This window comes from Pyrgilauda ruficollis, unplaced genomic scaffold, assembly GCF_017590135.1.
Source record: "Pyrgilauda ruficollis isolate IOZ18807 unplaced genomic scaffold, ASM1759013v1 scaffold43, whole genome shotgun sequence".
NCBI lineage: Eukaryota > Metazoa > Chordata > Aves > Passeriformes > Passeridae > Pyrgilauda > Pyrgilauda ruficollis.
In genome coordinates, this window is record NW_024525823.1 from 3,960,582 (window position 1) to 3,981,295 (window position 20,714).

The 20,714-nt window shown below is 34.0% G+C and overlaps 1 protein-coding gene across 1 annotated transcript in view; it reads right to left on the minus strand.

Annotated features, from left to right (window-relative positions):
• The window catches only part of ASCC3 (activating signal cointegrator 1 complex subunit 3), a 250,236-nt gene that overhangs the window by 182,411 nt on the left and 47,111 nt on the right, over positions 1–20,714 (minus strand). Inside the window, exons 9-10 of the mRNA XM_041478050.1 lie at positions 3,776–3,976; positions 3,176–3,316 (exon numbers count right to left, since the gene is read on the minus strand). Coding sequence (XP_041333984.1) covers positions 3,176–3,316; positions 3,776–3,976 — 342 coding nt within the window. The remainder of the gene's footprint in view (positions 1–3,175; positions 3,317–3,775; positions 3,977–20,714) is intronic.

Sequence of the window (20,714 nt, forward strand, 5' to 3'; positions counted from 1 at the left end):
TTTTTTTTTTTTTTGCTAGTATTTATATCCTTTAAAAATATTTGTAGAAAAAATAATAGAGGTAGTTCCCACTGTACATTAAGGGTGCATTCCTGAGAAGGGAGACAGTTACCAATTTGTCAGATAAAGCAATTTTTCCTCATTAGGATAAGCACTAGAGCTACATGTAATAACTTACAAAACACATATCCTTAAATATACACTGGCAAAGTACGAAGAATGAAGCAAGCAGGATGGAAAGGAAGCAGAAAATTATCAGGATTGTCACTTAAGCACTACTTCTAACTAATACCTGACAATCACCTTATTTTTACGTCTTTCATCGTGACTGATTTGATTCACCTTAGGACAAAAATAAAGACGGTGAAAATGCTACTGCTCAGAAAACAGGCAGAAGACAGCTGTCACAGGAGATATTTATCAGGCCTTCAGTTACCTAGAAGTATCAGTTGAGATCTTGTGAAAATTATATCCAGCCTGAAATACCAGCATCTACTTCAGCTGATGATCCTACTCTCTGCCTTTTACTGCCTCATATATGAATCTACTGTCCCTGTGTATATAAACTGTGTGCCTGCATCTACCTGCCGTAGCATTAATTCTTACAGGAAAAACTGCTTTCCTGTTAAACAAAGTACTTCATTACTTACACTACTAAAGGCTAGAAAACAGAGCAGAGCAATGACTGGCAAAGCAAATCCAAAAGTATAAAGAAAGCAGCAATACCTATCAGAGTATTCCTTTCTGAGAAATGTATGCATTAGAGAGGCTGACAAGTAAAATGAAGTTTTGAAGCAAGAATCAATTTAATACAGAGTAAAAAATGGTGAAAGAAACTTGCTTGGATGAAGTGGTTTAAAGTGCCTAGCTGAGCAAAGAAAGCTCATGAGTTTTGATAGTAAACAGTATATGTGCAGAGCAATAATCAAGATCCAGCACAAGCAAGTCCCTTTCCTCAGTTTCTAACATGCTACACATTTGCTGTGCACTTCGTTATGCAGCAATAAAACACTGCACACTGCTGGACTCCCGAATCTTCAAGAACAGTAACAGCAATTACACTGGTAACTCTTGGATTGGTATCATCTCTCATCCTCACCTTCCACATTTCTGATTAGTTATAAGACTGACTAGATATGACAAACAAGAGAAAACAAGTCTTTTAGCCTTTATATTTTTTTCGTTTTAACCTTCCCAATGTTTTGAAGACCAAAGACACAAAATTGAGTACAAGCAAAACTGAAATTAATCAACACTTTAACTATAGTTTCTTTGAAAATGTAGGAACCGAGTTTTGGGTCACAAATACAATGGCTTCCAAATTTTTCCTCTTCTGGAGACCATTTTTCTTTCACCTCCACTGTTCCCAAAAGTTTTGAAAGTACAAATACACTTCAGATTAGTGTTTCTATACTACGACATACATAGGAAACTTAGAAATCCCTTGAAGGAAAGTTTCAGACAAAAAAAGCTAATTTCAAAGCAATGAAATGAGTCCATGGCAGGGAAAAAAAAAAATTATCCACATCCTCCCTTTTCTATTTCTTCTTGACTTATATACATCAATCTGTTTTAGCCTCTTCTCCACAACAAAATTAAGAATTATGCTAGTAGTGGCATGCTGGATGAAATAAAAGAGCATGATGAACCAGACAGTCTTCCTACACTCAAGTTACTAAGTTTCTCTAAGTTAACACTCTGTATATATCAATAAGTTCCCATTACTAGAGTAATAAATTTCAGCTTTTTAAACCATTTCCCAGACAAATTTTTTAATAAAGCCTGAAATATTTCTTGTTTCTTTCTTTGCTGGATATAAGCAGAGTACTGATAATGAGGTGAGTTTGTAGGAATTATATTGCTAACTAGAAGAGCAAGCATAAACAGCACTTTTCCATTCTACATTCATTCTGTTCATCCAGCTTTGTCCTTATATTCAGAGCAGGTTTTTCTACTGTCACTTTCAGTTTCAGCAGTGATTACACATTATCTCTCTCTCTATTAAAACCATGATCTACTTGATTATGTGCCCTAGCTGAAAAGTACTGTGAAAACAGGAAGCAATTTAAAATGGTAATTTGGTGTATCTAAATAATTTCAATTACTAAAAGCTGCTGCCAAACTTTTTTAATTTTGTAAACTCTGATTTTAGGTAGATGGTGTTGCAAAGTCACTCTGATAAAGTACCAGCGATTTTACTGTCACTCATTGATACTGGTTATGTACCAATATGTATGCATATACATCTTCTAATTGCTATTCACAACTTCATACTGGATAACGACTGCAGTGGTCCTCCTAATCATTAATTACATACTGACATATATTCTTGTCATGTGGAAGGTTTTCTCTCCACTTACCATAAAAATGTTAAATACCTCAAAGCTAAGACTGCTAAAATATCACTCATCTGGATCAACAATTACTACATTTGCAAACATTCATATTGATAATGCAACCAGTTCTTTTTTCTTTTTTTGGACCAGGCAGAAGGGGAAAGGGTAATCACACAGAACTGTATGCAAGAACAGGTATACAAGTATCTTAAGAGTTTGGAAAAATGGTATTTCACTGACACAAACAGCATTTCCCTGAAATAAATATGGCAAAAAGTGTCTGCTAAAACAAAATAGTCTCCATTTATGCAGTCCTATTTAAGAGGCCAAACCCACAAATTTTATTCATTTCTACGAATGTTCAAATGTTTAGCCTAGTGATATCTTTACTTTTTAAGGACAAATGAGGAACAGTAAGATCAGCCATTAATGGGAACCTACAGTTTTTTGTTTGTTGCTGGTTTTTTTTTGGTTGGTTGGGTTGTTTTTTTTTTTTTTTTTTTTTTTTGTTTGTTTGGTTTTTTTTTTTGTTTTTTTTTGGTTTTTTTTTTTTAAATAAGGTAAATGTTATTATAACATATTAGCAACAATGTTGTTACAGCAATTTGGATTTCTTAGGAACTCATCATTTGCAGACCAAACTTTAAACTTCTCAAAGATGGTTTTTATTGAAGAATTCTGAACTTATATCAGTGTACATAATCACTGTAAATTACAGGTGTAGTAATAATATTTCAGCTGCTTCACCAATACTGTTACAAGGAGCCTGAAGAGCAGTGCACCTAAGAAAAGGTACGAATATACACACAGAGAACAGTATTTGGAAAGATTAAGCATACCTGTGTTCGCAGAATTTCGCCTTTTGACAGTTGCATATCACCGGTCAGCTCTTTCACAGTAATGCCAAGTGGCTCCAGACGCTTGCTGAAGTAATTTGTCATTTCTGCTGCCAAAGCCTTCATAGGAGCAACATACACAATCTGCACCAAAACAACACTCACTTGATAAATGAGCAAACCCCACAATGTTGTTTGTTTCATGGCAACCATTACAAATCACAATTTATTGTGAAATATGATGCCAGGCACTTACAGTGAAAAATCTTAATAGTGATATATGAAAAGTAGTTATCTTTGTTGGATAAGTGTGCAGCTGTTTAAAGGACAATGGATTTTGTTTATACAGCCTCATCACTTTGAAAATTGGTTCTGCATGAAAGCTAAATGCATTTTCATAGCTTTTTATTCACATAATAAGATTTTTAGAACACAAGTAAGAATAGCTTTAGCAATAATGAAGCAAATCAAAACTGGCCTTATCTTTAACTCGGAAAAGTCTAATATCCTTGAGAACTTCCTGATTTCATATTCTGTGTATAACACATAATAGATTTTACCTTACAAGTTAAAACGCTGCTATTTGGTTCATTAAACTCCTACCTTAAACTCATCCTTTTTGATAACACCATGCTGGACATGCTGGCGAATTTCATGAAGGATTGTCAGCATGGCAATGTTAGTCTTCCCAGCTCCAGTGGGGGCACAGATCAGCATGTTCTCATTTGTGTTGTAGGCAGTCTCGAAAACTATGGACTGGATTCGGTTGAGCCTTTTCATGCCTTTAAAAGCAAGTTGTCCAATCTGTTGAAACAAACAACACACATATCTTGGATTTTTCATAGCTGTTTGTACATCTGTGTGTCTATCTATGTATACATTAATAATAAGAAAAAGAGCACATGTAAACAAACCTTCAGATACCTGTCATAATATATTTATTATTCCAAGTTTTTTTTATTCTGAGGATACCACTTCTACTCAACCCTCAAACAGGGAATCAATAAAGAAAACAAATTATAGCAGGATAACATCTGCTAAAATTGATCAAAATCTTCAGCCTCATACTATTCCACCACCTAATTTTTTTACTGACGAGTGGGATAAAAACTAATATGCAGTAAAATATGGAAGTATTAGTAACTAAACATCAGTAAAACAGCATTAACAAGAAAAGAACAATATACATCTCAAAATCCAGGATGAAAAACTGACTACTCTACTGGAAGATGAGGCAGCCAAACAATGGAACACTAATTTTGCAAACACAGACACACAAATTCAGTAAAAACTTTCTCTTGCTTCTGAGAAGATCTCCATCTTGCAATTGTTCATGTTCAGACCTTTCTCCAACAATATTCACAACAAGCTGCAATACCAAAAGGAACATAAAACTTGTACGTGTAGTCCAAAACAAGCTTAAGAGAATGTTTTGAAAAAATAAATTTTATAGTTGATACAGGAAATTATGCTTATTAGAATTTCATGCATGTTTAAATCTCATAAAGTACAAATCATCAGTTACAGTAATACTTTGCTCCTATTGGGCTCTCTGAAAAATTATATTTTTACCAGGAAAGAACCACTGTACAGCGACAGTGGCAATTCCTGCATTTGAAGATTATAAAACTGAAACGGTCCTTAAATATAAAATTAATTTTCTAATAAACTTAGTTTTTCTTAGTTACTTTTCAAAGATGTTTAAAATAGACTGCAGAATACCTAATTATTTTCTTTCTACAGATTTAATTACCTGCTTCTACTACAAAGAATGAAAAGTATCTTACTGATATATTTGAAGATTGTAATTTTTACTTTTTTGTAGGAAAAAACAAAAGTACAGTGAAGAACAAACCTCAAAAAATCTGAAGATCTTTTCCATTATTCTGGGTGCTTTAATAATTTACAGTGGTTTTCTATGGTAAAAGCCTCGCCAATTTCAAATATACTTCCCAATTCATTCTAATACTAAGCAAATTATTTGAGCAGGACTTTTCCAAATAATGCAAGCTTAGGAATGAGGGCTTCATCAGCTATTTACATCAGATACTTCACTTAATTTTGCAACAAACAACACTAAGTCTATCATTATGCTGCAGCTTCCTTGTAGTAGCCTCATGTGAGGGGTTACGATACAAATTACAAATTTAGATTAACAGACCATTACCGTTTTCACAAAAAGTGAAAATGCTCTACTCTTAAATCCAAAGGAATGATGTACTTAATGACTAACCAACTGTAGTTTCATTTTAGAAGGCTTTGAACACGAAAAAACAACATTCACTGATATAGAAGTCAATGAAAAAGCTACGTGATCAACACACTTTCTTTTTGAAAAACGTCCTTTTCAATTTAACAGTGCCTTTGTCTTAGAGCTTTTGGGTTGAAAACTTCCTACGCCCCACTGAAAAAGTAAGTACTATTCAAATCATGAAGTGCATTTGTATTTGTAGGATTGACAAATCTCAAATATATCCAAACATCTCTTTTAAACCATTGTCTTTGGTGAAGAAAAACAAAGAATCCAATGTAACTAATTTGTGCACTTGTCATCAAGTTTCTTCAGATTTTTAGTCACTGAATTTCAGGATTACAGCAATTTTCACTGTCACTGTGTTTGCATAATTTACTCTGCTTGCAACACTACAGGAAGAAAGCTTATTTCTTTTGCACCAATTTTGTATACAAATGTGTACTTTGTGTGTCATCTTCAAAATTCATTTCATCTTCACGAATGAGACTCATAAAGTATTAAAGGTTTCTGGGAGACCTGTTGAATATCTCAGTGCTATCAGGGTTCAATCAGCTATTTGTATGGCCTCATTAGTCATTTTAGGTTTTTAACTTGCCTGTTACTTCATTTTGAGATTTCTTGACAGGTCTTTGTAACTGGTTGTGTTTTTCCTTTCCCCTCCCACTCCATCGAGTTGCTTTTAGAAGCTATTATAAACACTGCATAAAGTTCACACTGATGAACATAATTTAGAGTGTTTATAACAAAGGATCTACAGAGAGAAACTCACAAATACAACTAGTGATTACAGAATGGAACTAAGAACTACATTACACTATATTACATTATTTAAAGAAACAGTTTTTAAACAAAAGCAGAAACACTGCTGTCTAAATGAAGTCCAGCCTAAGTATCTTCAGAAATGTATGACAGGAATTTTTCACAGTCACACAACTGAATTTTTGTGGCTTTACACATAAGATCACCTTACAGCAATGTGATTGTTAATACCCTTAAATATATCTTAAGTTTTCTTAAACTACTGCCTGTAAAAATATGCTGTTCCAGCTTCTCTTAAACTTTAAGTGCATAGCATAAAACATCTTTTTCCTTTCCTTTACATTTGGCAGAAATTACATATACTATAGCCCTAGGACATGCAATTGTAAGCAAAAATAAACACATTTAGAAAAATAATTCCTGCCTCTTTTCCTATTGGAAAATATTAACACCATGGATTAAGACTGACTTGGTAAGCAGCAATAAAAAAACAGATGTTCCAGAAAAAAATAGAGGAAGCTGTGTAGCAAGTTAGGAAAGATGCTAAGCCTATTGAAATAGGAATATTAAGAGCAGAATAAAGATTAAACAAAAAAAAAAAAAAAAAAAAAAAAAAAAAAAAAAAAAAAAAACACCCAAAACAAAAAAAAATAAAAAAAACCCGTTTTAAAAATTTTAAAAAAAAAACAAAAAAAAAAAACAAAAAAAAAAAAAAAAAAAAAAAAAAAAAAAAAAAAAAAAAAAACAAAAAAAACCCCAAAACCAAAAAAACTACGAAAAAGCCTGGTTTAGAGCTTTTTAAAAATAATGGTATTCTGAATCAGAACCTAGTTTTTTATTCAACACACCAATTAATTTTCAAGCTGGCACTCACAAATCAATATACAATATTCAGAATCACAAAACAGTCAATGACTAATCTTTGCAAATTGACTCTGCAGGAATATACTAAGGATTAAAAAGGCTACAAGAGAAAGTACTTCTAGAGGGAAAAAATATCCTAAGACATCTTCAAACTAAGTCCCCATTAACTTACAAAATATTATCTTTCCTCTAAATTTCATTTTATTCCATGCAGTAAGTACAAATGCATAATCTGAAACCAGTAGTTTTGCCCTTATAAAATAGTAAGGCAGCAAACAGAAATACAACAGTAGGCATGGAAGTCCACAGTTTGATAAAGGTACTAAAAGATTTATTTTTTTAAATTGTCATTTGCACATAATACCTATTTTTAAAATGGAAAACAATTTTTTTCCCCTCTGGCACATAAACATCAGCCACGGCTTCTACAGAACAACTCCTTTTCAGATAAACCAATGAAACCCCTTCTTGCTTAAAGGACTGGTAGCCACTGGATGGCAGAAAGTGATTTTTACTGAAAATTAATGAGATGCAACATTTTTAGCCTTCTACAGCTGATTTATCCCAGTAATTCAACACAAACCATAGGAAGTTTGAGTAGAATACAATCAGAATGTTACTCTCAACTAACAGGATTTCAAGCCTATGATGATGCCATTTTTACACAAGTATGAATCAATACGAAAAGCCGCCAAGAAGCAACTCTTTCCACAAACCAGATGATACTCAAAGCAGCTGTGACGTGAATGAATAAATCCCTTGATTTTACTTCAGTAAGCTTTCACATTCTTTCCCATGGAATTTATTGTTACAACTAATGCATTTATGAATAAATGAGATTACACTTAATCAAGATATTCTAAATCAGAAATTTAATCAGAAAGATGTTTGTGTGTTGGTGCTCTGACAGCAATTTAAAAATAGGACAAATTTGTTTAACTCATTAAAGTAATATTCATGAAGGAGTCCTCACAGTTCAGTCTGCAGGCAAGCTTCAGCTCTGAAACACAATTGCTTTAGCAACACAGTAGTGGTAGCATCTGCTCTAAATAGCACAGACCATCAGCACTTAAGACAGGGTTTTAGTCATGCAATTAATCACCAAGACCTTGTAGAAATGCTCTGTAATGATGACTTCTTCTGTCATATTATAACAAAGTAATAAGATTACTACCCATTTATCTTAGAGATAATCCATTGCACCCGTAAGCCAAGGCTGAGCTTTCAGTATTTTTCCTACTCATTGGCTTAATTTTAATGTAGAACTATTTTATGCAAAGTATCTTATATATTCTCAGGTGAAACAAATCCCATTCTCCAGTCAGCTGTTCTACTACACTTTCAGTTAAAAAGCTAATTGATCTAACTGGTAATAGTATGACTAATCCATGCTTTTTTACATAAAAACCATGAAATTCAGGATGCAAAGCTCTGATGTTCCTTGTTCTGACACATAAATAATCTCTAGGTCATCTTTCCCCTCCACTGTCCTCTGGAATGTTGTTGGTTAAAACACATAACTATGCACACATACTCATATGCACACACAAACATATGTTTTTATATGTATGTATATACACATATACATACATATAAATACATTCCCATTATCCTTCTGAATAATGAATAATTAGTAGTTCTCCCCTGCTTTCTAATTATGTATCTATACACTTAAAGCACTTTTGTGACAGTGTAAATCCTATTTTGTTACTGAAGGTACACCCAGAAATAAACATAGATGTTATACCTGGGGACTTCCACAGCTTCCCTCTCCTGATGATACTTTTCATATTCTGCTACTTCCATGAAAAAGTGGTAGCTCGTGAGATTTACGAAGAGAAATAAATAAAAACGTAACTATATAAATAGTGTAAAAGTAAAATTATTTTTATGTTATCTTAGAAGAACTGTTTGAGAATATAATTTCCTACCTGCCCCAAAGACTGAAATGTTGTCTTTCAAAGTGTGCATATACATTTTAAGCAAAGCCTCATAACACGTAAAAGAAAAACTGCATGATGTTTGGATCTGCTCCATTTAGCACCAAATCATATCAGTGAGATTTCATTGGACTTAGGGGAACAATTTTTGCAGGAACAAGTAGCATACACAAAGATACGAAAATTATACAAGCGTACCAAATAGACCTTACGACTGGCTTTGGGCCATAATCAGCAGTACAATTTCTCCAAGTAACTACAAATTATATCTCATTCAAAGTATAGTACCTGAAGAGTTATGTGCTATAAAGAAAGTTTGGAGTAAAACATGTTAGACAGATGCAAATAACAAAGCGCACCACAGAACCAGCAGCTTATTTCAACACCATACCAGCTACACCTGACTAGCCTGAAAGCAATTCTTGCATGGTATGGGCTATTGGGTCACTGTTAGCAGCAACCACAGATCACAGAATCATTTCACTTAGAAATCATCCAGTTCAGCCCCCCTGCTCAAAGCAGGATCATTTATACCTATGCAGTTACATTTCAACTATCAACCAGGATGATCTTTCCCAGCAAAGTGTACCAGTATTCGACCACCTCATAGTAAAAAATTACTCTCCTCTGTTCAGATGAAATTTCATGAGTCTTAATTTGTGCCCATTTCCTCTGGAGCTGCTACTGGGCACCACTGATGAGAGTGTGGCTCCCTCTTTGTTAATCATTCTCACGTCAGGTATTTATATACACTTGTCAGATTCCCCCTAAGCCTCCTCTTCAGCTCTCTCACGCTCTCCTCACCCAAAAGATGTTCCAGTCCTTTAACAAGATTAAGAACTCAAAAGAATTCCAAGAAAAAACAAATAATGAACCATAAGGGTAAAATTATACTCTGATATTTTAGAACAGAGAAGCCCACATAAAACTTCTTTAAATATGTTCTTAATTGGAATTAATCATCTTTTAGAAAACTGTACAGAGTCTTTATTTTAAAATTATCACCACATTCACTGGTTAATGCAGTAAGTATTTAAGTAGTAGTGGCCATCAGAAACCAGGGGAATGTCCATACTTTCAAGCTATGTTAGGATCTTTAAACTCAAAATGAACACTGCAAAATTCTCCTGGATTCTAACAGAGTTCACTAGAGTAAAAGGAAGTATCCTGAGAGGAAAAAAAATTATATAGTCATTCTATATTAAAAGATCACCCCAGCTCAAAGTCACCATAACAAAAATGATGAAAATTATTAAGATTTTGCTTTTTAGGAATGTTGCTTCTAAATCGTTATTAAACATTGCCTCTCCAGACCTTTTTTACTTCACATTTGCCAAACACTGAGAGTTTTATTGAATTACTCAATTCTCAGAAATGTCGAAATTCTGGGCAGTTCATAACAGTGACTGCTGTTCAAGAAACAAACTTTCACTAAAGAAGATCCAGACTCCATCCAGAGAAGTCCAGAACAGTTTCATTAAAAAACAAATTGCAGCAAAATTAGGAGCATAGTATTCTCCTACCAACTACGGAAACATATGTCCTCCTTGAAAAGAAGAGCAAGTGAAAACCAAAACAAGTCAAAGAAAAAAACCTCTATCTCTGGTTTTGTGCGTTTGTGGTTTTGTTTGGTTCTTTGATTTTTATTTTTTGTTGTTGTTGTTGCTGTTTGTTTGCTTTGTTTGTCATCAGTCCTGCCTTCTGCACTCTTGAAGAAAGAAGAGCGATCTATTCAAAATCAAGAGGTTTTAGGGAAAATATTTACCTTCATATATGACAGCTAAGAGTTTACATGCCTGAAGCAACTTCAACAAAAATCCTTGTAAGCCTATAGTTACATTGTCACCAACTTTATTATATATAAACTATTCTGCTGATGAGCAACACTATACAAACAACAGCAGTCGTACCTTTTCTACAAACTTCTGAATTATTCAACCACTTACTCTTGTACTAAAAACACAACACTGAGAAATAGTTGGGTTCAGTGTATAGATTAAATCCAAAGACATGTGCATGTATATATCCCAAATCCCAAAATTTGAAGGAAATGACAGAACCCCACTATGGCACTATAAGGCTTTCACTGCTTTTAGTTAAAAAAACTGAAACAGCTTGGGGGATCACCTCCCCTCACTGGGAGAATTGTGTTGTGTTCATCAACCCAGTTATAATATGACAAAAGATTATAGACAGAGTGATTACACCCTCTGGTGATTTGATTTGAGGAATTGAATAACAAAGTGCTTCAGAAAGATTTTTCCACAAAAGCAACTCTTTCTACAGAAAATGCGCATAAGTTTTGGCATCCAAACAGACACACAGGAGAGATTCTGATTTCAGTGACACTGCTGCAAACTCAAAAGTATCCAACGTCAAGAGAATTACTCCAGATTATAGCAATGAAATGGAAATCAGAACACAGCCTCCTCTTGGAGCCTTCTGATGCCATTTGTGAATTACACACAAAAATTACCTTGAACTAATGCAGCTGAAGGAAAATTGGCAACAGTTGTGGCATTTTCTAATAACCTCAGAAGTTAAAGTCTTATGAGGATAGAAGGATTTGGGTTTAATTTGATCACATTTCATCCATATTAAATGTAACCAAATAAAGGTTTTCTTCCTTATAAAATTAAAAAATATGCTGTGCAAAGCTAAAATTATGGGAGAGTGAAAGATAAAAAAAACTGCACAAATGTAAAAAAAAATATTTAAATCTACATTCAAAATATCTACAATTTTAAAAGAAACATTTTAGATGTCCTGGCCTGCTATGTATTGAGCTGTATCTATCTCCACTATCTCCCTGACTTTTCTACATGGAGCAATGAGGAAACTCATGATGTTTATATGCTATGGTTTATTCTTCAGGTTTTGTTGGGGTTTTTTCCGATTCAGAGAACACTCTCATAATTTCTTATACTTAAATACACCTAAAAGAGACTCCCAGCTCTGTTGATGGCATATTGCTCTCATAATTTACTCCCCTGGGAATACACAAAGCATCTCTGAGAGGAAAAAAACATCACTATTAGATGCACACTGACTCAAAAGCAACTGCAATCAAAGAGATAATATAGGAAAACCTTTCCTAGTTGTTCAAGAACTATAGACACTGCAAGGCAAAGGGAGAAACCCAACAAATAATAAGGAAAGACAAGAAAGGCATTGAGAAAGTAGCTAAGTACATTCTGGCCATTGGTGAAAAAAAGGGTAGGTTACCAACATGCAGCATAGGAACTGAAGTTCTTTTTTCTAACCAATATAAAATTATTGCAGCTAACATTTCCCAAGTAAAGGGATTATGATATGCTATGAAACTACATAAAAATTACTTTTTGGTAATTTAATTTCTCTATGAATCACCATTTATGAACTAGCTGGAATAATTTTGTAACAACTGCATCATATCAAGAGAAATTTATCCTTTTTGTTCTTGTTGCAGTTTTGAAAGAATGTCACTACTAACATATGAATAGCCCATCAGTCAATAGCCAATTTACTTCATCAGTTATGAAGTCAATCTTCTAGTCATATAGCTCCTCTACTCCAAAATCTTTTAAAAACATTTAAAATTATTTGGTGATTTCTAAGTAAATCCCTTGATGAACCATCTCAGACCCATTTTTATCACTGAAAGACACAGGCCATCTTTATCTAAGATAAAAGATTCATTTCTTAAGGAGCATACAGAAATTTGTGCTAATTGAAGACAACATTAAAATCAGACAAGCTATAACTTGTCTAAAATAATTTGAGTGAGAGTTAATCTTTTAAATGTTGCAGCATTTCAGAACTAGCATATACCTCCCTCGACTTTCAAACTTCTCACTTTGAGATTACATTTCTTAAAAATTAAAAACAATTTTTGTCTTTGGTATAATTTGAATTAGAATTTAAGATACTATTCTGTATTTCACCTTAAATGAAGACCGAATACTCCTAAGACTGAAAGTCTGCCTTTGGGGATGCTATCAAAGTAAAGCAGACTACGGCATTCTTCCACACTCGTACTGTGAAATTCCACTGAGAAGTGGCTATTCCCTAAACAGGATGCAGCAGAACACGTTATTCATTCTCCAGTCTTAATTACTAAAATGAATAAAACTACTTTGAGTTGTTTTAATTAAAAACTTCACAGATTTCTGCATGTTCTTTATACTAAAGTCCATATTCGTGTCAATGACTAAAGAATGAAAAATTAACACTTAAAAAGTTGCTTTTGGTACTTTTTTTTTTCTTTTGTTATGATCATTTAATGAGGCCAAAAAAACCACATAACAGCTGCAAAGTCACCAGGTAGACATAATTGGATTTCAAATATTACAGTGATTAAGTACAAGGGGAAAAGAATGCTGTGAACCAGAAAGTTGCATTTCTTTTGAGCTACATGCAGCTGGACTGTGTAAGAACATGCCTACCTGAAATGCTTCTTGGATTTTTACTGGTCATTGAGTTTACTCTACAAAATTCAATACACAAAAGTCACCCAAATTCCAGTCAGTTGAAGTTCACAAACTGGAGCCTAAATATTACCTTCCTTGAAAGCAAGGAACCCTGTTTTTAAGAGCAGGGTAAGAACATTTCATATTACTATATAGTTTTAAAGCACAAATCTCTTTCAGTATTTTATTTTTAAATGACCTCTAATTAATTCAATACTATTTTATGCATGTAAAGGCATTAGTTCTAAATGCTCGTGTAGAAGTGAATATTTAATCTGTTAATGTAGAAGGCACTTCAGAATAATGTATTCAAACTATTTACTTTAGCTTATGTTAACACAACAAACTATTTCTTCCTACAAAACCTAACAAAACACAGAAAAACTATCGGAATGCTTTGGAAAGTAATTATAGCTGAAATTAGTAATAATTTTAACACATCAAGTAAAAATGAAAGAATGGCAAACAGAAGAATATTCCTGGAGGATTAACTATTGCTGTCATAATCTTTCTACAGCTAAATTTTCTTCTCCATTTCACTTAAATTCACACTTTTGCTATGCAAGATGGCAACCCTGTTTTACAGTATATATATTAGAAGACTTTTTCCTACATTTTACAAGAAAAGACTACGAGCACAGTCAGTATTCTACAAGAACACAGCTCTTTTGTTTTCATGAATTGCAGCTAAACTAGCAGCATTCACAGAAGTTTTCCTACCACAGGAAAATAAAAGGTAGGTGAGGGATGATGACTTGTGTGAAAGGGTCACCAACATGTGGGAACAACAGAAGTTTAAGTACCAAAAGGCAAAAAGTACAACAGTTTTAAAAGCTAGTTGGAAAATTTGTCTAATTAGTTCTAATTGTAAAATTTATTTTTGTTTGCGCATTACTATCAACAGTGGATGAAATATACTACAATGAAAAAGAGAACATATACTCTCACAAACCCCCTTGAGATACATCTCTCAAACTAAGTCAAGCAAAAACTGAAAACCTCCTCTTTGGTAGCATAATCTCCTCCATACTGGCTGTATCCTGTAATAGCACGCTACATATTGTGTAGATGAGACTTCTGGCTGCCAAATCTGGGTTTGTATTTTATTAAAAGAAGAACTTAAACTAGTTATAAGAATGAGAAAATTGCTCAGAAGTGATGCTCTTCTGCACAAAACAAACAAAACCAAACCAAACCAAAACCAAACCAAAAAACCAGTCTTATTTTTTCTTTATTTAAGTATTCAGAACCAGTTTTACTGGATGAATCTTTACACAAATTAAAATCCTGACAGGTAAAAGCAGGTACTTTGTTAGATTACTTCTAGGTACAGGCAGATGCATCTACTCCCACAGTGGCCCAGCAGGTGTTTTTCAGCAGCTGGTGCCCTTTACTGGTTTGCCTTTGTAAGTGTTCCCATCAGATTTTCAACTATTTCAGAGGCACCACTACACAATATACACACACTTGGCAGCTGTGTAGAAAATGAAACAGGCTTAACATTTTATTCAAATCAGATGCAGTCAATTTTATCTCATGTTAATATTAAAAAGTCCATTTCCCTATTCATATTTACTAGCATGAAAAGGAGCAACTTAAACAACTATAAGAATATATAAACTCTTACAAGACAGTATCTAATAAATATTTTAAAGCAATTTTTGCTTTGTGTATTATACACAGCCATGCTAGTTTAAAGAACAGACTAAAAGAATATATTCACCAGTACAATGTCCCTATTAGATTTTGACCCATATTATTAGTGAATTGCTCTTCTCTTTGAACTTCTCTGCCCAAGAAGAGATAACTCCAGATTTTACAGAGCTCTTTTCAAACAAACCATTGTACATAGAATAAAAAAAAGTCTCTCTAAATGAGAAGATCTGTTGACAACCTCACGAACAAAAGAACATTTGAAAACATTATTTTTTATTCAGAAGGATTTTTTTCTTGCTTTATCTACACTTACTAGTGGGTTTTGCCTGTTGTCATTAATATCAAGCCCATGGAAAATAAAAATGTATGTAAAAACACAGCCCGGACTGATACAACGAAGAGCATATTTACCAGTTTTTCAATAGCATCCTTGCCCCTCTCAACATCTCCAGTGTCTTAAATGTGGTTAGTTCATGTAACACCATCAAACTCACAAGAGGTTAAAAGGGTCTTATTATGAGTATGTAAATAAATAAACTAACACCACAAAAAAACCCCAACTAAAACTATAATGTATTTTTTGGGACAAAGGGTTCAAACTGGAAGATTTCACAAGGATATAACAGTTTTGCTCAAAGTGACCTTGTGGCTGGGACTGCAAAGAATGTTGGTGTGGGAAAATTTCATTTATTATGCCTAGTGTTGCTCATCCTCTGCCTGTTTTGAAGTATTCTGAGAAGATTCATGTGTTAAGATAACACACTCTCACAGACATGTTTGAGCTCTGTGCTGCGAGAGAGATCATAAAGGCACAGCCTTGTGATAAACTCAAATGTGTGAAGCCCTGTGATATATTGGGTTTGGTAGTGGGGCTGCTACCTCCCCCTTACCCCTCTGTCCACTAGGATGAGCTAGGCCTAAGGAAACCTGAGTGGCTCTGCCTGCTGGGATGAGCTAAGCCTAAGAGAGCTTGTGTCTCTGCATGTCTCTGCAACCCAGCCTTGCTGGTGAGGTAATGAAATACATTTACTCTTTGCATGGCAGCTGTGGTTTGGTGGTCACCTGTATGTGTGAATTCACTCAGTATTATACAATCTACTATATCCTAACAGCACCTGGAAACTGATTTTTAAAGAAAAAAGATAAATGCCTTGGTAATATTAAAAGGATTAAAAGCACAAGACTACAAAAGGTCTTGAACTAAACTGCACATGACACTAGGAGAAATGCAACCGAAAGAACAAATGATCAGATCACACTTTAAGCACTCCATTTTAGGACACTACAAGGTAGGTAAGCGCATTATACTACAGCTGAAAAGCAAGGAGAAGCCTATTGGCCAAAAAAACCACACAGTCTTTCACTGAAAAGTCATCTGAAAAATTTGTGTAGAGACAGCACATGCTGCAAAGGAAACCTTAATTCAGTCTGATTCGAAGAGGATCCAACTTGCCCAGTGTCAAACCAAAGCAAATACATCTGCTGTCAGTCTACCAAAGACAGGTTTAGGGCAGAAGTAGAAAAAGAACACTATTTTGGAATAAGAAAATAGTTACATCACTAACTGCTATGCTGGTGGCTTTTTAAAATCAGAGATATATTGTACAATCTGGAAAGACTTGTGGGTGCAAGTGGTTATCCATCGATTTCTCCAGTAATCCTGGAAAACCGAAATTATAAGACAGTATCTATAATATTTCCCCATTTTTATGGGACAATAGTTAAAGCCTGTTTTCTTTATACTTTTCTGGTGAAAATCCTTCCAGTTTGTATAAATATAGTCTGTTTTAAAATGGCCACATTACAGTGATTTGATTCACATCATCACACCAAAAATAAAAGCCACATCATATAAATAGGCCAAGGAGGATGTAGTTTGAGCAAATACAGGCTTACATTTGATCAATTATATAATGCCTACCTCCAAAACTTATGTGAGACGTGACATATTTGCTTCCTTTATGTTCATTCCTCCCTATCCCAAAAGAGATGAACTGTTTATTACTTCCACAATGGTGGAGAGACACACATTGTTCCAGTAAGTGCAGGCTGCTGCTCAGTGAAAGCCGTCTTTTGCTTTTCATAGAATCTGACATAAGATCATGCTTCAGTTCTCATCTACCTCCAATTATTCATCAGTCCCTATTTTTTTGCATCCTACATACATTGCTTATAAAGACAGAGATTGGCTTGACTATCTCCTTTGCATACAGATCTTTCTTAAAAATAAAATAGTAGAAATCTGGCAAGCTGAGGGAGGCATAGAGAAAGATATATAAAATAGTGGTCTATTTATAGCTTCTGTTACTTTAATAATCAACTCTTAATGGGAAATATATATATACACACATACCCCATATACATGTTGTACGTATGTGTTTTACATAGATAGATGTACTTTAAAAAGATATTTTAACTATCTAAAATGTATATATTACTGTCTTTTTTAAGTCAGTGATAATGTTGGACTAAGAATGGATGACAGACTCCAGAGAAGTCACACCTGCCAAACATGGAATGCTTCAGAGAAAATAGTTTCAATTTCTTATCCTGCATTAAGAGACAGGTCCTCTCAAAGACTGTCATAGTGTCAAACACCTTTTTGGCGAGTCAAAAATCACAGTTTTCAAATTCTAAAGGCAAACTACAATCCTTACCGACAAGCATTTAAAAATATTATTTCAAAACAATAATTATGAAAAATATAAGACTATTCAATTTTTTAGGTCTTTTGGTATCATTACTTTAAAAGAGAAAATCTTTATGCCCAGTACAGCTCTTTTGAGACAGTTCATTCTTTCTTGCTTCAGCACTAGCTCAAGCTCTTATTCTGATATTCTAGGAAACCTGCTTTATATATTTTGATACAGACTCCATATATGAAAAAGTACTCTCCTATTAGGAGAAAGTAGATATAGGTGGAACTATGTTTGGAACAATACTCTCAAATTATTGGAAAAATTATCACCTGTAAAGTATTTCTTAATCACATATTGATTGCTTTATATCTACCTACTTCATTACTAATCCTCTCCATTGGTGTTAAGTTTTCAACTTGTCAAACTCCTGGTTATTGGAGAGTAGTCATAACTGCTGATCCTCCCAAGCTGTGGTCCCAAGAACTACCTCACTGAAGCTGAGACATCCACTTGTCATGTAAAATCAAGGAGCCCAGACTCTCACATTTCATTATGCAATTAATTAAAAGTTGTACTATAACATTCATAAAGCCTTGCTATCCCTGCAATGTATCTGTATTTAAAATACAGTATCAAATCTATTTGACATGACCATATCAGGTTTCTTTTCCTCTAAACTATTTAAATATGTTTTTTTGTTTTAAAGGTGTTACACAAAATAAGGTTAGTAATCTGGCACTCGTTAAAATCAGTGATACTATTGCACAAAAACCCTCATCTTATTGGCAAAGGCATAGTAGAATAGCAGAAAGGTTTTATGAATCCAGAAAAATGTTATAGTACCATTTCTAGTATTAAAAGCTATATCAATAAAGTAACATTTTTCTTTTTTCAAAATACTTTTTGATTTATCATAGCGGGAAGATGTTCTCCATTGCTGAAAGAAAAAAGAACTCAGCATTCAGGAAATCATATAGTCACATCTATCTGCAGTGAAAGCTGCAGTCAAGGAAGGCACATGCTTAAAAATATTACATTCAATGAATTATATTCAAGCACAGCAAGTGCCTTTCAAAGGTGAATGAGTAGCAAGGCACAGAGCACGTTTGCATTTCTACAACAAGGTTACATTACAGGTAAATTTTAAAATCAGAATACCACTTTACAGCTTGCACATCATAGCAACAGATCTTTTTGATGAAGAGTTAATAAACTGTTTCTACTAAGAAACAGAATTTTCTTAATGGAAAATATAATAATTTTATACAAGATGGACAATAAACTGCTGGTTCAGCGTGAAGCACATATTTTTGCTTGCTTTTAGCCAAAGCAATAATATTTATTCCTAGAATTTTAACAAAACAATGCCTAAAAGCTTCATTTAAGGGTAAGTGAAATAACCAAACAATTTGATGCAGAAATTTTACATATAGTATCTGAAATTCTAAAAAAAACTATAAAATACCATTAAATCACATATTAAAGAAAATTAAGCCAGAACTTGTAGGCTTTAAGATCATCATCAATGTTGAATCTTAATTCCAAGATTTTTGTTCACCTCGTATTGCACATATTCAACCCTCTTTGGACCCCCCCCCCCGAAATATGAAGACAAAGAGCAACCCCTAATATACACTACAAGCCATTAAAGCAATTGTATCTTGACATACATGGTTTTCCTTATCTTAAGTTGGGGCTAATGATTACAGAACTTGTAAACTCTTCTCAGAGCAATTTCTAAGTATAATTCATTGGATAAATGACAAGATTTCAATAAATGCAAAATATTTTTAAAAATTATTCCATATGGTTCAACCATTATTGCTGTTCAGAAAATAAGCAACTGAAATATGCACTAAGATTAACTTTGGAATTAATGATCCAATATTCTGGATGTGAAAAATGTAATTTATCCAAAAACATGCATACTTTAATTCAGTAGACTTACCTTGCACAATTCTAAAAACAAGAAAACATTACAGGAAAAGAGGGCATATTGATTTTGTAATAATTCCTTCACATAATGCAGAGAGAAAAAAAAATCTTTCTTATTTAGATCGTTAAGCGGTGCTAGTAAAAGGAAATGGAAATAACACGAAAAAAAAAGAAATAAATCCTACCCTGAACACCCACTTTTGGCAAAAAGCTGAAGTAATTTTTCACGATCAGCAATTTTTTCACAACTGTTTTCACAGTCTTGAAGAGTAACTTTCCCTGGCCTGAGTTTATGACTTTAAAAGTACATTTATTTGGCAAAAAGCCTGGCACAGAACCACCTTCATAATAAATACAAAAAATATATTTCACTAATGGTCAAGCTGCATGTTAACTGAGCAAAGATAATAAAGCTAAGCTTGTGCTTTCCCAATTTTTTAAATTCTTATTATTGAAACAACGTAGCTGGCACATCGCTTGTACAAACAGTAGAACCGTAATACTTTAATTTAAAACTGGTGTGACCAATCAGCTACTTATGAACACCTGTGCTTGAACAGTGGTAAAACCACAGCTCTCTGAGAAATAATAAATATCAAGAAAAACAGGTATCTACAAAGAGGGCTGGGGGTGGGATTTGTTGCCTTTCTCTAAGAGCCCTTTGCAACTCCTTCCATGGGACACAGTGTACCCTTCCACCTCTGAACACCAGCGACATTCCCGAGCAGCAGCACAGCTCCCTCTGTGCCACCAGCTCCTGCTCCCAGCTCAACACAGGCAGGAAATAAACAATATGAGACAACACAGGTGGAGTGAGATTGTTGGGGGAAGTGACACAGCAATTCAGATCACAATGGAGAAAGGCAGGAAGAAAAGCTGGAAAAGGAACACCACAGAGAGCAGGAGAGTGCTGAAGACAGCTGGTTACGACATGCTATGGAATGTTTTTATGGCTGCCAAATTGTGCAGGGTTGGTCACTCCTGGTCTCATATTTGCAGTGCATAATGGGATTAGGTAGGAATGGCAGGTGTAAAAATTTGGACCTT